General features: G+C 50.2%; 6 protein-coding genes across 6 annotated transcripts; 2 read left to right on the top strand and 4 right to left on the bottom strand.

The window, feature by feature from the left end:
• Nucleotides 1-1,436: 1,436 nt before the first annotated feature.
• CCM_09552 (srpk, putative) lies at nucleotides 1,437-5,096 on the top strand (the record flags this gene model as incomplete). The annotated part of the gene is made up of 4 exons (XM_006674685.1): nucleotides 1,437-1,597; nucleotides 1,649-1,992; nucleotides 2,053-2,755; nucleotides 3,128-5,096. The coding sequence occupies 4 exons, from the start codon at nucleotides 1,437-1,439 to the stop codon at nucleotides 5,094-5,096; spliced, it is 3,177 nt and encodes a 1,058-aa protein (XP_006674748.1).
• Nucleotides 5,097-5,267: 171 nt separating this feature from the next.
• On the bottom strand, nucleotides 5,268-6,806 carry CCM_09551 (glucan 1,4-alpha-maltohexaosidase precursor; the record flags this gene model as incomplete). The annotated part of the gene is made up of 1 exon (XM_006674684.1): nucleotides 5,268-6,806. One exon carries the CDS (start codon nucleotides 6,804-6,806, stop codon nucleotides 5,268-5,270), a length of 1,539 nt encoding a protein of 512 aa, XP_006674747.1.
• Nucleotides 6,807-7,152: 346 nt separating this feature from the next.
• On the bottom strand, nucleotides 7,153-8,607 carry CCM_09550 (serine/threonine protein kinase, putative; the record flags this gene model as incomplete). Its single annotated transcript, XM_006674683.1, has 5 exons — nucleotides 7,153-7,331; nucleotides 7,390-7,560; nucleotides 7,618-7,923; nucleotides 7,982-8,304; nucleotides 8,366-8,607. The coding sequence occupies 5 exons, from the start codon at nucleotides 8,605-8,607 to the stop codon at nucleotides 7,153-7,155; spliced, it is 1,221 nt and encodes a 406-aa protein (XP_006674746.1).
• A 326-nt stretch (nucleotides 8,608-8,933) lies between these two features.
• Nucleotides 8,934-11,926, top strand: CCM_09549 (uncharacterized protein; the record flags this gene model as incomplete). Its single annotated transcript, XM_006674682.1, has 9 exons — nucleotides 8,934-8,987; nucleotides 9,034-9,135; nucleotides 9,405-9,509; nucleotides 9,577-9,653; nucleotides 9,734-9,801; nucleotides 9,860-9,970; nucleotides 10,027-10,103; nucleotides 10,373-10,677; nucleotides 10,930-11,926. 9 exons carry the CDS (start codon nucleotides 8,934-8,936, stop codon nucleotides 11,924-11,926), a joined length of 1,896 nt encoding a protein of 631 aa, XP_006674745.1.
• A 535-nt stretch (nucleotides 11,927-12,461) lies between these two features.
• CCM_09548 (uncharacterized protein) lies at nucleotides 12,462-13,994 on the bottom strand (the record flags this gene model as incomplete). Its single annotated transcript, XM_006674681.1, has 1 exon — nucleotides 12,462-13,994. The coding sequence occupies one exon, from the start codon at nucleotides 13,992-13,994 to the stop codon at nucleotides 12,462-12,464; it is 1,533 nt and encodes a 510-aa protein (XP_006674744.1).
• Nucleotides 13,995-14,327: 333 nt separating this feature from the next.
• On the bottom strand, nucleotides 14,328-17,198 carry CCM_09547 (uncharacterized protein; the record flags this gene model as incomplete). The annotated part of the gene is made up of 5 exons (XM_006674680.1): nucleotides 14,328-15,220; nucleotides 15,287-16,238; nucleotides 16,342-16,696; nucleotides 16,918-16,957; nucleotides 17,099-17,198. 5 exons carry the CDS (start codon nucleotides 17,196-17,198, stop codon nucleotides 14,328-14,330), a joined length of 2,340 nt encoding a protein of 779 aa, XP_006674743.1.
• Between the last annotated feature and the right edge of the window lie 23 nt (nucleotides 17,199-17,221).

The raw sequence follows: 17,221 nt of genomic DNA, 5'->3' as shown, positions 1-17,221 counted from the left end.
TTACTACTAAAGCCCCTATAGGGCTAGTCTATTATATATAATAATACTAACCTAGGGTTATAGGTTTAAACTATAGTGTATATAGTTATATAAAAGGGGCTAGCGTATATATTTTAGCCTAGGCTTATAGGCTAGTAGATTAGAGCCTAGGGGGTTTATAGCCTATCTATAGGTACGCTAGGGAGAGAGAGGGTATATTAAGGGCTAGGCTATAGAGCCTACCCTAGTCCTTCTAGAGTAGCTAGTATAGAGCCCCTAGGGGGCCCCTTATAGGTATAACTAGATAATAATAAGTTAGTATTATTATTATAAATCCTTTTAGCCTTATAGTTAAGAGGGTTATATACTATAAAGCCTACTAATAGTAGAAGTACTAGTTGCTATTAGAGCCTTTTAGGCTAGTTTATTATAATATAAGGTTATTTATACCCTTTAAGTAAAAATACTATTCTACCTATTTAAGCTTAGCTTAAAGTATAAAACTAGCTAATTAAAAGGTATTATTTATTAATATATATATAATTATATATACTAGTATATTTACCTTAAAAAATATATAAAGTAGGTAATAAAGAATAGGAATTTAACTAATTAATATATTAATACCCCTTTCCTATATACTTATATTTAACTTATATATACTTTATAATAAGCTAATTATATTACTTAATAGCTAAAAAAGTATTAATATTCTTATTAAAACCTTAAAATTATATAAAGACTTTTAATAAGTAGTATATATATATAAATAAAAACTTACCCTAACTAGCTTCTTTTAAAAGCTTAAAAAGTATATAATATAACTTTAAAAAAGGTAATTAGCTTAAAAAAAAAGTAAAATACTTATATAATAGCCTTAAGGTATATTAACTAATTAAATAAAAGTAAGTCTATATTAACCTTAATTAGAAATTTACTAAGGTAATAGATATTATTAAGGCTAAGCCTCTTTTAATAATAGCTTTTAACCTACCTTTAAGGCTTTTTAATATATAATTAGCTAAATTTAATAATAGGTTTAAGGTATAAAAGTTAAAGTATAATATAAATAAAGATAAAGATAACTAATTATATCTTAAATAAGAGGTAGGGGATTTATAATCTATAGAGATAGAGTTCTAGATCTAGTTTAGCTTTATATATACTAATATATACTAATATATACTAATTTTTCTACTATACCTTTCTTAGCTATGTAGTTGTTAGGGGGTTGTGTGCGGTTACCCCGTATTCGACGTTAATTCTAATAAGCAGAAAATTCTAACATCTATCCACTTTATGCTGCATTCTCCCAAATGATGCTTCTTGGACCGTTTATTCAGTCTGAGCAATCTGATTTGGAACGAACACGTGCAGGAATCCTGATTACGTTATCAGGTCTCGCGTAACCATGTTGTCAGCCAAACACAGTACCCTGTTTTTAACAAACATCAAGTATGGATGATCAGAAAAATGAAGAGGGTCATAGTGCCTACCGTACTGGAGGGTTTCATCCTGTTTACATCGATGACATTTTCAATGACCACTATATTGTCTGTAACAAGCTCGGCTATGGTGCCTATTCCACAGTTTGGTTGGCGCGGGACACCAACCGTGAGTAGGTACAGTCGAGGAAACGAGGATACACCACAGGTCTAATTAGCCATAGACACGGCCACGAACACCAGTATGTCGCCCTTAAAGTGTTAAGTGGCGAGTGCTATTATACAGATGTGGATATATTCGAGCGAGAAATCCTAAGGCACCTTCGCGACAATGGCAAGCCCACTATGCCAGGCTACCCTTTTATCTGCCATCTGCTAGACGACTTTGAAATCACAGGCCCCTACGGAAAGCACGTCTGTCTTGTATTTCCTCTGATGGGAGAGACACTGCGTAGCTTTGGAGCGTTGTTCCAACGATCTCTTGTGCCATATGTTACTATGCGCCGGTTTACTATTGAGATTGCCCTAGCGCTTCATTATGCCCATAACCAAGGCGTTATACACACAGGTAAACGCTTTCCACATGCCACTTGCTTTTCTACTTCTAATACATGACTACATCTAATAGATATTCAACCAAACAACATATTTGTCCAGATTCGCGACCGTACTCTGGTGGAACGCTACTTGCAAGAGCAAAAGCCGCCAGACCAAGACCGGGAAGTCCCTTACAGGCCTATACCCTCGTGCCCGCTGCAAAATTACTATTTCACAAGGCATGAAAGTGATAGCATCAACGGTTTTAGCGTAGTCTTAGGAGATTGGGGCGTGGCGAGCTGGAAAACCAAGCACTTGAGTGAGAATATTCAGCCAGTAGCCCTTCGAGCACCAGAGGTGCTCATCAAAGCCCCCTGGGACGAGACAACTGACTGGTGGAATCTCGGTGCCGTCGTCTTGGAAGTCTATTGCGCCATTCGCATGTTCTCCGGAATGGTTAGCAAGCCTGCAGAAAAGTCAAGTCACTATGATGTTCGGATGCATCTTGCTGAGATGGTCGACTTTTTTGGACCATTCCCAAGAACACTCCTCGCTAAAGGGGACCCGAAGTTGGTCAAGGATGTCTTTAGTGAAGATGGCACAGTATCTGCCTTCCCACAACTTCGTCGGCCGGAGTTGGCCTCTGAGGAGATCATGGAGGGGCTAAACCAGGAAGCCCGGGAGGAATTTGCGTCGTTTTTACGATTTGTAATGAAACTGGATCCCAGCCAGCGGCCAGATGCTGAACAAATCCTGAGACACCCTTGGCTCGACGCATTGCGAGATAAAACGCAGTCTAAATCAGAAAATTGAAGCATATTGAATAAAGTCCTAGTTCTCAAGAATTCTCATTTTACTCTGCTTGCATTTATTTACAGTACTCTTGTCAAGGCCTTGATAATAATAATTACAGTGACTTGGTTGCTATTTTGCTGATCAATTAAACCAGAAAATTTGGTCTGGCAGCGTCATTGACTTGGTCGCGTTTCACCAGCCTACTTCATCAGCTGTCCCGCTCCTGTGGCAAACCACATTGTGACGTTCAAGTAAATTGACGTTGTAAACACATCGTCCGATTTCACTTGGACGCCCTGGACTATTTTAATGCAATCTGGCTGAGCATGAATAGAAGCTTTTTCGATTCTTGGCATCTGTAATATTTTCAGGATGAACCCTGCTGTGGCAGCGCAAACGGCCACCCCACCAGTGAAACCCCGAAGCTACACCACTGATACTGGAAAGTCGCTGTGGAGGCGCCTCACACCAACCTTCTTCCTTGGTGCCACGATAGTCCAGTTGGCCGTTTTCCAATGGCCCTGGCGGTGGACCTTGTCAGGAGCGCCAGTTCTGACTCTCTTCCTGCTGCATGGAGATAACAGCGGCAACCGCGTCTTGCCCTTTTGTCACATATGGACACTGTTTACCACAGTCAACCTGGCGTACGCCGTCGCCTCGACATCGTGGCTGCTGTACTGGGTTTTTGCAGCCCTCTGCTACCCAGCCATCTACATCACCTGCCTCTTCCAATACAGAACCGTTGGTAACACGACGAGATGGATTCTGCGAGGATTCTTGAAGCAGCTGCATTTCGTTGACGACAAGATTGCGCTGTTTGACATTCCGGCGCTGGAAATCGACACAGAAGTCGATGGTCTTCTGGTGCTGCGTGGCATCTCTCTTTCTTTGTCGACACTGAGCTTCACCGTCCACGGTGTCGAGGTCGGCATCAAGCTTTCCAATGACTTGGAACTTGCCATTCAGACTGAGCGCGTCACTGTCTCGATGTTTCGAAGCATTGAAGTTGACGATTGCTTTGCGAATATCAAGGGCGGGAAACAACCGCTGACGTTGGGGCAATCTCGATCAATGTCAATGGACGAAGGAGCCTCTAGCATCGGTGCCGTTACGGACAGAAACATGCCTCAAGTGTCCGAGACCAAGGCAAAAATGACGGCCGGTAATCCCCCACAGGACTCGTCCAATGCTGCGGCATACAAGGCCATCAAGAAGCAGCCACTACACAGCGACATTGCCGTCCAACGATATCACAGCACTCTCGAATTACTCGACGCCAGCAACACTATCAGCCAAGCAAGAGCAGATTTGCGACAGCGTCTGACCTCGACCGCGAGCACTGATCATCCCGATGAATCCGCACTCCGGGCAGCAATCTGCTCACAGCTTCATTCGAAACCATCTGTGCCCAATCCGCCGCAGCGATCCGTCAAAGTCACTGCACTGCGTGAGTTATCATCTCCAAGAATGCGGCGCTTTATGCACCGCCTCCCGATGCTTTTGCGCCTGCTCCTCAACCCGCTTTCGTACTTTCATCCCGTCACCATACGCTCGACGACTGTGACGGCATCGGGAGACTGGATCAAATCGCTCTTGGTGCAAAAGGTTTTCAAGCGCTACGATAGTTCGGAGATGGAATTGGAGCGCTTGCAAGAAAGCGTCTCGTCTTGGGTCACAGACGCCCACTTCACCCTCGGACTGGGATCAATGACTGGCCACGCGCACGTCCCGCTCATTTCTACTTTCAGCATTCTCTGCCGCATGGAATTTGACGGTGTCGTGGCTCATCGAGCACTGAAGGAGTCGAGCATCTATGAGATTTTGAAACTGCGCGGCGTGGATGCCAGTTTTGTCGTGCCGACGTTCCTTCTCCCTCATCACGAGCACATCATCCCCGACAAGATCAACTCGGAGGCTGACTCTGCGAAGTGCGGAGCCCCCGTTGTTGCCAACGATGAGACGGAAAGCGATACAACGACTGTGAAGATGGCTGTGCGAGGTCATCTCCCGGCCACACTCGACCAAGATCTTCTCAACTTCATCGCACTAATAGTCAAGCATAGCAAACTTTTGGAACTGGACCAGTCACCGAGTCCGATGGATGACGATGTGAAAGGCTTTGGTGAATTTACCGACGCCATCAATACCAAGGTCAAGGCCAGTGTCAAAAAGGCAGTTATGGGCGGTGATCAGTGGCTTGCAAAGCTGGCTGGAAAGGCACTCAAGAAGCTGGAAGTGGTTGATGGGGATATAGGGTACAGTGGGGGTATTCCCGTGGACTTGAACAAGTACAGACTGACAGGTTGGCAAGAGGTAGAGGGCGAGAAGCTATTGCCATGAATGCTTGGTCTGCTATATTTTTCTTTTGAATCCACGTTTACTTGATAAAGCACACACTGACGGGTTGGCAAGCGGCAGAGGGACAAGCTATTGCGGATGAGTATCTCGGTCTACTGTATTCTTCTTTCTCGCTTAACCTAACCAATATATATCCAGCCTACGGCTTTCCTTCTATTCTGTCTTGTAAATGTCACTGTCAAACTTCTCACTAAACCTGTCTCTCCCTTCTGCACCTTCCCTCACCCACACGCTCACACTGCACTGCCCGCAGGTAAAGTCCCCGAAGCCATCTTGGCCGATGGTGACGGCCCCCTCGGACCAGCCGAGGACATCCGTCCAGCGCTCACCGGCATGCATCTCCCCGACGTGCATGCGCTTCGTGCCGGGCCCGGCATTGCTCAGCACGACAGCCACGCCGGCGGGCCGATCGTGCGTGCCGTAGCGGACCCAGCCAAGGCAGGTAGCGAGGTCAAAGTAGTCGGCCTGCTTGCCGTAGGCGTACAGCTTGCGCGCGAGGGCCAGGTGCGGGAGCTTGCCGCTGCACGCGGGCGGGAACGGGTGCTCGCCCTGGATGCCGTACAGGTCGCCGTACCAGACGCACGGGTAGCCCTCGCCGCGCAGCAGGATGAGCGCGTAGGCCAGCGGCTTGAACCAGTCGGCGATGGGGGCCTCGAGGGCCTGGTACGGCTGCGTGTCGTGGTTCATGACGAGCGTCACGGCGTTGACGGGCCGGCACCGCACGAGCGTGTCGTCAAAGACCTTGCGCAGGTCGGCCGACTCGGTCTGGCTGAGGGCGCTGAAGTTGTGCACCAGCGGCGCGTCAAAGAGCGAAAACTTCTCCTCCATCCGGTCCAGGTAGTTGTTCATGTCCTCGAGGCTGTCCTTCCAGAACTCGCCGACAAAGAACCACCCGCTGCCGTACGTGTCGTCCATTTGCTTGACGAAGCGATGCAAAAAGTCGGCGCTAAAGTGCTTGATGGCGTCGAAGCGCATGCCCTTGAGGGGAAGCGTCTTCGCGATCCAGGTGCCCCAGGCGAGCACGTCGTCCTGCACCTCTGGATGGTCGTAGTCGAGGTCCGAGCCCATGAGGTAGTCGTAGTTGCCCTTTTCATCGTCCACGTCCGGCACTTCGGCCCAGAGGGCGTCCGACTTTTCGCCCACAATCTTGTAAATGGCCGTTTTCTTGTTGGCGGCGTTGTAGTCGACGCCGCTGAAATGGTACCAGTGATACTTTTGCTTGCTGTACTTGTCCTGCCTGCCGGAGAAGTCGAAGCCTACCCAGGCATCAATCTCGTACTGGTCACTGACTGTCTTGTTGCGGTCCTCTTGGTCAACCTCGATGGCCTGGCACTTTTCCTTGTGGTCGGAGCCGAGACGGTGGTTCAGGACCGCGTCCCAGTAAATGCCAACACCGTGGTCGTTGGCGACCTTGCAGAGCTCCTCAAGCTCTTCCCGAGTACCCCATTTCGTGGCGACGGAGCCCTTTTGGTCAAACTCGCCAATGTCGTACAGGTCGTAGATATCGTACCCGTTGCCCTCCTTGCTCGAGGCTTTGCATCCCGGCGGCACCCAGATATTGTCGATGCCCCAGGACTTGAGCTGCGGGACATGATCTTTCAGGCGTTTCCAGTGCTTCTGGTCTGCGGGAACATACCACTCGAACCCCTGCATCATGGTCATGTTCTCCGGCGTTGCCTCTTGTTCCGCCATGATGATCCGCGGGCAGTCGTCAAGCTGCCTATGTTGCTTAGAAATGATGTAATTTTTGACAATGTTTCCTAGAAAGATTCTCAACGGTTGAACCGCCCGTTGAAGAATGGATGACGGCATAGACTCGTGGCACCCACCCACGTGGATACGAGGCGGTTGTTAGCTAGCCAATCGTGTCGCCATCGCGCACTAAAACTGCGAGTTATTAAACGATAACGCAAACTTAAAATAGCTACAAGCCTTACCAACCGACCAGTTAAAAGTTGTACTAGTAGAAGCCGATGTGGTGGAATGGCCAGAAATCTGTGCCTTGTCCATGTGGTGACGGTTACTGGAGGATAGGCCATCACATCCGTCGCAGCCACGGATCTTTCATCAAGTCGGCGGCCGACGCTCGGTCTTCTGGCCTCCATTGTAACATCTTTCTTAGGAAGCTCAGAAATTCCGCCTTTTCGTCTCCCTGTAGATTCTCTTCCTCATCTTCAAGGGTACTGTTGGGTGTCCCATCGTTACCCCTCAACATGCCTAGAAGAAGTCAACAACTTGCATTATGCCTGCACCAGAGAGAATCGTAACAACGTACCGCTATCGTCGAAAATTTCCGCTGCGACAGCACTCCGTTCAAGTAGGTCGGGTGACGGCGCTCCCAACAACGACACCATCCTCGCCATGTGGGCAATGCTGGATTCTTCTCTACTGGGAAGTCTCTTGTGGAAAAGGTGTTTCCCTTCATACAGGTCCCAGATCTTTTGAACTGGATCAGCAACGGGGCTACAAAAACGGCAGCAAGTAGAGGCAAGGCACGTTTTACGAACCATCAAGCCAAGCGCCCAGATATCAATCTTCTCGTCCCAGGGCACTTTCAGAATAATCTCAGGAGCTCTGTACAAATCGGGCATAACTTCGCCTATAAAAGGCATTTCGCCAAATTGAGCATCTCCAAAGTCCGAAATGATTGGAAAGCCGGGATCGTCAGGTATTTCGAGACCGGTAGAGGCATAAATTACTCTGTCGCCATCAATCTTGCGGGCCGATGGCGATGCCCATTCTGAGGCGACTACTTCATCGAAAAATGTTTGATCCGTAATTGCTAGCATTATATTACCTTCTTGGATATCTGGGCCCCCACTGTAAGCAAACATTGAATTAATACAGTGAGCACATTTCTAGCATACCTGTGTGGACGACATGACCAACCGAGTGAAGGAAGTCGAGTCCGAGAAGTATGCCAAGGATCATGGGCTTTAAGACATTGTCTGGCAGCTTCCCTCCAGCGATTCCGCGAATACCCCCAAGAGATAAGCTGAGAGGCTCGTGAACGATAACGACGTGCGGCCCTTTCCTACCTTGTACCTCGAACGAATCCAGCATCAAGCGTACGAGCTTCGCGCCCTCGTGAGACGTCTCAATCGACTCTAGGTACTTTAGAACACTCGTCTCATTCATCGCTTGGCGATGTCCCGTCTCGTAAACCTTTAAGGTGACGTATCGGTGTCCTCTGCGGGACTGGTGATTAGAACTACTAGTGAGGACAATGTATGCTGGAGAAGGGGAGGAACTCAGACTGTAAATCACGGCAAAGCCAAACTGTCGAGACAGAGCCGAATCCCAGTTTCAACAGGACTTGATATCTGGATCTGAATACTTCGCCGATCCGAACGGAATACCAGTTCTCTGGGTTATACCACGAGAACGTTTCCTCATCGAGAAGCACTTCGCTGCCGAATACCTCACACTCAGCGGTCGGCAGTGATCTGAGAGGCGATGGTGGCCTTCCCGGCGCCGAATCAGTCATGTCCATGGTATTTCACCGCGTCGGATTGGGTTGAGTACGTGTCTGCGCGTCTGCGCAAAGCTGTGCATAACGGAGTCTGAGAATGGACAATTTTCAGCGGGTGCCCAAAAGCTTACACCAGGTGTTACTACAGTGGGGTCCAAAGTCTGTCACCGCCTCTGATTAAATAAATCAACACTCACATAATATATGTCAGAATAAAAAGATGTTCGGAAGAGTAAAAAAGTCTATAAAATTACTATCTATGTAGAAAGATACCTGATTGCCTTGATAGTATTTATTTTGTTTCGGAAGGCGGGCACCTAGTCACGCTCCTTCGCCCATGAGACAACATGCGAGGACTCGTGTTGCAGCGCAGCCCGCCGGAAGTTATCTCGAGCTGTCTCGTTTGTAAAATTTGCAGTGATAAAAAAACGTATATTATCTCACTAGTACATATCCGAGAGCACTTCCCAGGAGTTTGGGTCATCCACTATGCGATACTGGGTTACAAAAACGGACTTGGGCTTGGTCCAGTCAAGCCTCTTCTCCTTGGTACGTACCGCCTCTTGCCACATGATTCGTCTGCTCATCGGCCTATCCGGAACACCAATGAGCTTATCGGCATATTTACCCCCGTCAAGCTCCTCTCCTCTTCGGTTTAGATCTCGTGCCCATTGCACATCATTCGTCCCGTCTAGTTGAAGATTCGTTTCCCCCCATTGCTCGTCTATATCGGTTCCATCCACAACGTCGACAAGTTCAACCATGCTTCTCCTATCTAAACAGCTCTGTATAAAGGCGGATAAAGATGGATATGGCAGTCCCCTCTTGCTCCGGACGATATTATCAGCCCCGCATTCAAGATGCACGTCAACAGAAGGCACCAGCAAGAAGTAATGGTTCACACCTCTGCTCTTAAAGCGGTTGTAAGTAGGTATTAAAGACGCGTCTGCATAGGGCCAAGGTTCGACTAGGCAGTAGTTTTCAGAATAGGGCTCGGACTGGAGTAGATTCTTTGCTTTGTCGACAGAGTCTGTTGCAACGCAGATTTCCCAATCCTATATTAAGAGGTTAGAAGAGAATGGACCCTAGAAGTGACGACGCTACTAGTAGGATGAAATGAGGAATCATACCGGTCGACATCTCGCAGCACCATAGAAAATAAGGGCGGAGATTCCCACGAGGCAGCACGGAATGCCGTGCTCCTCAAGGATCTGTGTAACTCTAAGCGTGTCGTCCGTACCATGGCCATTGTTTGAGGCCGTTCGACCGTCAGGCGAGTCTGGAAAGTTCAACGTTTTTGATAGAAGAGGAGGGGGAGGGGGAGGGGGAGGGTTAGGCTGGCTTTTCTGGGACCAAGACATTTCCGGCGATATGAATAATGAAGGTTTGACGAGTCGCTGCCGGAGAGTAACTACGCGGTGAACAACAGGTCTGGACTAGGTGGCTTGAGTGCTCGATTCGATTGGACTCACGGCACCGCCAAAACGATTATCCCACCACCACACCAGCCCACCTTTGTAAGCCTTGTAACCCCCTCCATCGAAACAGGCTGCCAGAGTGTTGAGGTGTATTTGCCTCCTTCACTGTCATCAAGCACTAGTAAAAGGTTCGCTCGCAAAAACCTAGTCAGTGTGAATATTCGCATCTTTCCAATCCACAGGTCACGGAGATGGGGCCCTGTTCCTACTGCCAGCGCAGGGGCCTTGCTTCTTGTCAACCTTCTTCATCCGATTCTTCTCGGTGCGCTCAGTGCGTGATTCACCATCAGCCCCGTTGCGATCTACAGGGCGTTTCGCCAAATGAGCTCCGTCGCATACAGCAGCTACACATGCATTTCGAGCTCGAGCTCGAGTCTGCCGAAGAGGAGCGCCGTGTCGTGGATGCCAAGATTCAACGTCTGCGGAAACAAAAGAAATTGTGGTTGGAAAAAATGGTGCGTGCGGTTGCACGTGGTCTCGACAATGTGGACGATTTGGAGCGTCTGGAGCGGGAGGAAGCGGACGAGGCTGGACGTGCTTCTGGCGTGCTTCCTACCCCTTGCGAGAACTTGGATCCTAATACGATCCTCGGGGATTCTTCTGTTCAAGCACGGTCGAACAGTTGAGGTGTTTTCCAAGTTCTGGTATCACTTTGTTGTGATTTAAGTGGAGTGCATATCTAGGTGCCACCAAACAGTGCGGGAGGTATGGCCAGACGCAGCCCGCCCCCCGTATTCTGATTCTTTACATGACTGGGTCAATGCCTTAACGCTTCTGTTTAATATACTAAGACTTCTATAACATTCTTTCCTTGCCAAATATTATCCTCCGGGCATTAAGGACGATTATCCGAAAAACTTTTTAGTATGGCTGGCATTACAGAAAGGAAGGGAGAAGATGTCCGCACGGCCATAAACATTGCTGCGGATGGTGACATCCTCCTAGTTGTCGGACCAGAAAAGTTGAAGATCAAGGTCCAGTCGCTGATCCTCAAGGCAGTCTCGAAACCATTCTCTGTCATGCTAGGCCCGAACTGGAAGGAGGGTCATCAACAACTTACAACGAGTGTACTGAAGGAACTACCACTTCCTGACGACAATGCAGTGGGCATGAAGTACCTCTGTGCAGTTCTGCACCATCAAAACCATATGATACCTACAGCACTGCCCGTGCACGACATTCTGAGCATTGGGGTCATGGCTGATAAGTACGATTTTGTGGATGCTTTCACATTCACAAGTACTGCGTGGCTTCTTCCTGGTGACAGAAAAGCCAATGACTTGGTGGTCCTCGCAGCTGCGGCGGCTCTTTTCCGGAATGCGCAATCCTTCAAAGCAACTACAAAGGCGCTGATTCTCGACTACGGTGGTTCCTATCTCGACCTCGTCAATCAAGAGCTTGAGTCCGGTTTGGACTGGAGGGTAGTTTGTAGGTCATACGAGTTGCTGCACCGCAGAACGTTGCTAACTGAGCGAGACTTTCTGGAAGAGCAAAGAAACCGTGCCAGACTGGAACTAGCAGAGATTCTTATCCAGGGATTCAACAGTGGATCGTGCTGCCACCGCTGCGGCTGGTCAAGCAAATACGCATATGCATACCTGCAGTCACTCGAGAAGGCAAATCTCTGGCCAACCAGCATCCGCAACATCTCCAAGGCAATAGAGCAGGCTGGGAATATGCCTCAATCGATTCCAACGGAACCGAGTGTTGCTTGCCAATATGAGCGCTATCATACTGTACCGCAATATAACCGTGATCGCGGTGGGCGTGTAGAGCTCCTCATGGAGCGTATTGGGCTTTGCCTACATTGCGTGCGATCGGGCAGCACAAATTCCAACTATTGTGAGCGGACACACGAATAAGAAAGGGTAAATAGCCATACTATCACGAATTTTGACGCGGGCAATGCATTCTCAATGCGCTTGCGATTTCGTCTTAATGCCTGGCTAACTTGTCTACAAAAAACGTTTGCCTTGGAGTTGACCAAACGAGTCGGCGTGAAACCTTATGAATGTAAAGAGCTCGTCATCCTTCACGGTCCATGCAGTTCATTATCGCGGGAAAGAAGGCCCTGAGCTGAGTTATCGCTCTTTCAAGGCCCACGCACTAATTTTTCGCAGTAAGGCGCTGAGAAACCAAATATGCCTGCAGGTTACTAAGCAATTTGTATTTGTAAAATATATTTTTATGCACTGTGCGCAGCGGAAGCTCGCCGAGCGGCCCGTCTTCCCACGATCCCCGCCGTCAGCCCTGGAGCCCCAGTAGATAAGGCGGAGTTTCTTGGCTCGTCTATGTATGTACAATCTTCATCGGCTGGTCTTGCTTCCACAACCATACCGCCTAGCTATTATGCCTTTACACCTTAATAATATGATAATATTGCTTGTAGACTAATTACTAGTAGTTTCCTAGCATGTCTTGACCGATGTTAGATCTATACCTGTCCCACTCGAGATCGAGCCACTCCTGTCGTCCTAGGTTTTCGAATAAACTCATGACCTCCTCGCTGGGTCTCCAGTCGCCGACCTGCCACTGCACCACCGGTAGGGTTGGCGCTGCCGCAGCATCGCCATCCTTCTGTTGCCGACTCTCACGCCCAGCAATGAACTTGACACCCCATCTGTGGCCCTTTTTCATCAGCAAACTATATTCCTCCAATTCTCTGTCCTCTGAAGGGGCCCACCGCAGGTGCGTGAACATCTCGGCGTCCTCGAGGCTCGGCATATTGTCGCGAGTCAGAGACTTCGCAAATGCCGCAAGCAGGGGCTCGATCCGGTCCCTGCAGGGCTTGATGCGGAACATGTCTAGATAGTAATCATACTCATCATCCGGGTTGTCGTCGTACTCGGCGTCGACCTCCACGTCCTCGTCCGTGTCGGTTTCGCGGGGGTAGTGTTCTGTGTCTGAGATCTTGTACCCTCCTTGTTCAGAGTCGTGCGGATCCTCGCCGCCGGGGCCGACAAAGTACCACCGCCCGTCTGGGCGGAGGGAATGGAACTCAAGCCGGAATCGCCGCATCTGTGACCACTGCTGGCCGGTTGAGGCCTTGGCACTGGGGAACAGGTCTGGAGTGACCATGGCACGCACGTCGAACAGGGTCAGCTGCGAACCGAGCTTGCGCAGGCCGACAGACACCGGGTCTTTCTCCGCAGGATGGATTAGGTTTGGCCGCGCGACGGACTCGTCATGGCTGGTGAGCGAAAAGATGGGCCAGAAGTGAAGTGCGGCCTTGGTCAGACTAGCGGGGATCCTTTTCCCGCAGAGGTGCTTCTCCTGGTCCATGATAGCCGCGCCGAACTCGTGTCGGGCGTCTCGCAGGGGGCCTTCCCACGGCCAGGTGTAGTACTCGCGCATCACTCTACTCATAAGTGGGATGGGCATGGCCCGCTCCCACAACCAGCTGGCTTTCCACTCTTGGACAGCCGGCAGGTGGACGAGGCAGTGCAGCGGCACGAGCGGAGACAGAGGGCGCATGTCTGTAGCGTTTACGGCGTTGGAGCCGTGGCCGTACGAGCTGAGGGACAGGCTGCTTATAAAGGGCAGATCTGGCAGCGTCTCGGGGTCGTGCAGCTGCAGGCGGCGTGAGTGGTACCTGCGATGATGACAAAATGGCGGTTTTGGGTCAAACTTCTGACGCTGGATTTGGACCTCCAAGTCCAGCCCAGCTGACAGATCCTCGATCCCGTTATAAGCGGCGGCAATCTGCTCATAAAATGCATGGATGCGCGCCGACAGGTGGGCGCTGATGATGGTTGTCTCCTCGGCAGGTTCATGGCATGGCAGTTCCTTCTCCGCGTTCTCATCGGGATCGAGGACGAGGAGCGGCAGCGGGAGATCATATTGAATAATCCCAAGTTTTGCCTTCACCGCTGCCTTGACCTTTTCAGAGAGTTCACTCTCGAAGTCTGGGTCGGTCACGCGAAGCGACATGTTGAGTGATTGGATCAGTGTTTGGGTTGGTACTTTGCTTGGTACTGGAGGGACGTGGAGTGGAGGGGCTCCACATTGTTAGGCTCGCATTAACCCTACTAACTTGCACCCCTACCTCTTACTAATAGCGAGTAGCAGAGCGATTATCTAGCCTCTATATTACAGAGGCGGTTAGTTCGAATCTAGCCAGCGTCGCCAATTTTTACCCACAGTCCATCTTATGTTAATAATAGCGTAATCTACTATATTAATAGCGGTAGAGATTAATAATAAAAAATAATATATTTATTATATGATGATAACCCTGATGCTATTATTGCGATCTTATTGTTATTAGAGCGGGTTGGTCCACGTAGGTAGCCCATTCCATTTCGTTTCAAAATCTTCAATAGACTTTATAAAATCTCGATGTTCCCTTTTCTCGTCTAATACCGCCTTGTTGTCACCCGCGGCGTCCTTCCATTTCTCCTTCTCGGCTTGCGTTACCCACGCAGCTTTCATCTTTGGAAGGAAATTATTGACAAGGCCGTTGGTCTTGGACTGCATGGTGGTGTACTGGCCCTTCATGTAACTGAGCCATTCGGACTCGAGGTTCTGCTTTGACCATTTCTGGTATCCACCAGCGCGCGGATTGGCGGGCAGCAGGGTTGAGTCGAGGGCGTCGAGCACGTTGCCGATCCGTTCCGTCTGGGTCTTCATGATCTTACTGATGGTAGAGTGGCTCTGGTACATGCGAGAGCCCATTGTGCTGCGCATCTTCTGGAGAATCACCCTGGCCTTTGCATAGTCGGAAAGGTCCTTAGTCCAGGTTTTAGTTGTCCACGGGTCATCGGATGCCCAGGCTCTAGTCTTAGAAGGCGTGTTGATGGCGGACTCGAGAGCGACAAATTCCGACTTCTTGAACGTCTTTGTTGGGAACTGCGCCGCAATGTGCATAATGGGGTTCCAAGCTTTGCCGACACCGCCGGTCGTGTCCTGGTTGGGCCACACGAAAGGGGGCACCTCCCACAGCAGGTCAACATATGCACAGAAGGAGACGGTGGCTGCCGGGTTAGCACTTGGCCTCGGGTCGGGTAGCTTGGACTTCTTATTGTCTAAGTGGTCGAAGAACAGGCGGATCATCTGGGCCTCGAGGATGTGCTCCGTGTGATACTCGATGTTGGCGGCGCGTGCCGTCAGGGGGCTGCCAAAGTCAAAGTTGCCACAGTCCATGGGATTGGTCCAGCCTCAATCATCGCCCTTCAGCTGGCCACCCGAGGGGAAGTCGTCGGAAATATCGCATATCCGCGTACAGACCTGGATAGGCTTTTCCTTGCCTGCCCTGCTGTCAAACATGTGCAGAACCTCTGCTCCTCTGTTATGGCCATGGCCATGGCTTCGCTGCCGATGAGCATGGAAATGTGCAGCGATGGCGTTTTCATCAATGGTAGGCGTTGGCATCTGTTTCTCTCTCTTCTCACCCTGCCCCCTCCTACGCTTGTCGCTCCAGGTGCTGCCCTCGTTGCTCGTTTCTAGGGCATGATATGCTTGCTCGCATGTGATCCCCTTTTCACCGTCTAGAGAAGGGCAGAAGAACTGGCCGACGGGGAGGCTGAACGCTGGACCGTATACACCACCTCTCTTGACTACGGATGACTTGTGCCCGCCGGAGATATCCCTCGTGCACAGGGTTGTGGACTCCACATCCGAGGCGCTGTAGGCACCGGACTCGGCAGCTCCCAACCTCGACCTGTTCCAGGTCATGTCCTTGTCTTCGGCGCGGCCATCGATGAGGAGGTGGTCGATACCTTGTAGGCTTCTCTTGGAAGGTATCGGACCCAGTTCGGGACAAGTGCCGCCCTTGATAATGTTTTTTTCCCACTTGTCCATCAGGTCAACCTCTCCACCAGACCAGCCGAACATCTTGGGCGCCGATGCTCTCGCGAACAAGCGAGCCCCAACATCGAGGCCGTATGTGAAGGGGCAAGTTCCCATGGTCGAGATGCCCGCTTCGAACTTGGTCGTGAGGCTGACCTCGCCAACGACTGCGGCGGCCGCCGGGTCAATCTCCCACTTCTCGGCAAAGCGAACGCCAAACTCAGCAGCGGCCGACAACTTAAATGTGACGTCTCCAGAGGCAGTGACACCTGCATAGAATTCAGGCTTTTGGATCCCCCCGAAGTCGCCTGTCCGATCGAGGCTTGGCTTGCTGTTGTCGATAAGCTCGGGCTTGTAGGAATCGGTGTCGGGCATGACTTGGCGGACCTAGAAAGAAGCATGAGTGGTTAGCAAGTGTTTTGTTACTGGGTATTGACAGAAAAGGGGAAAAAGGGGGCTAGTTAATTCAAACAGAGACATTGCTACTTACTTCCCACTTGGCAATCTCAAGCTTGGTCTCAATCACACCTGCCATGCCGAGTGAGGCATCGATACTGCCCTCGACAGTGAGCTGAGGACCTATGGTGGCGATTCCCGGAATCTTGAACGAGGCACCGGGGAATGGCAAGTTGAGAATGACCTTCTTCTTCTCGTACGTCACGCGGGCGAGGGCTTCGAGGGTGACCACACCAGTGATTTTACCCTTGTTGTAGAAAGTCAGGTAGCTCTGGTCAAGATTAAGCGGCAGGGTGAGACTCTCCACGAAAAGGGTAAAGCCGAAGCTGGATTCGACCTCGATGTCGAGGACGGCCTGGCCGAGCAAATGGCCGTCTACTTGACGCCCTCTACCGATCCGGGACAGTCCCACGACTCGTCAAACAAATGCCGAGTTGTTTCGAACCTGAGAACTCAGTCACTCGGTACGAGGTCTGGTTCACAGCCAGAGGCCGTTTCTTCAGCTAGAGGCACCGACTCGTGCGCGCTGCAGGAGACCAGTAAGGGACTCAATACCTCGGATAAATCTTACGGATAAAAATAGTAACGCCGCTAAATACCAGGCTATCACTTAGCACTTTTCAGCTCAGGCCATGACGGGACGGCCCGAACTACATGAACGTTTCAAATAGCAAGCAAGTGGCGGCCCATAATGCCCATCCTGGGCATCGCATCCTTCGCTGCTTGGCAACGCCTGCAAGCCCGCTGGACCTCGGGGCGGCCTGTGCTCCGGTAGCCTGACTCTTACTTACTTGATCGTTTTCCTTGACTGCTCGCGGGATCATCTAGATTATCAGTTTCAAGAACATAATAGCCACCAAGAGGAAGGTAGGGGGAAATAGAGACATTCATTGAGAAATAGCTATGGAATTGCG

The sequence above is a fragment of the Cordyceps militaris genome (genome assembly GCF_000225605.1).
Source record: "Cordyceps militaris CM01 unplaced genomic scaffold CCM_S00009, whole genome shotgun sequence".
NCBI classification, from domain to species: Eukaryota; Fungi; Ascomycota; class Sordariomycetes; order Hypocreales; family Cordycipitaceae; genus Cordyceps; species Cordyceps militaris.
Note: the sequence above shows the minus strand (reverse complement) of the source record. Positions and strands in the feature narration are given on the sequence as shown.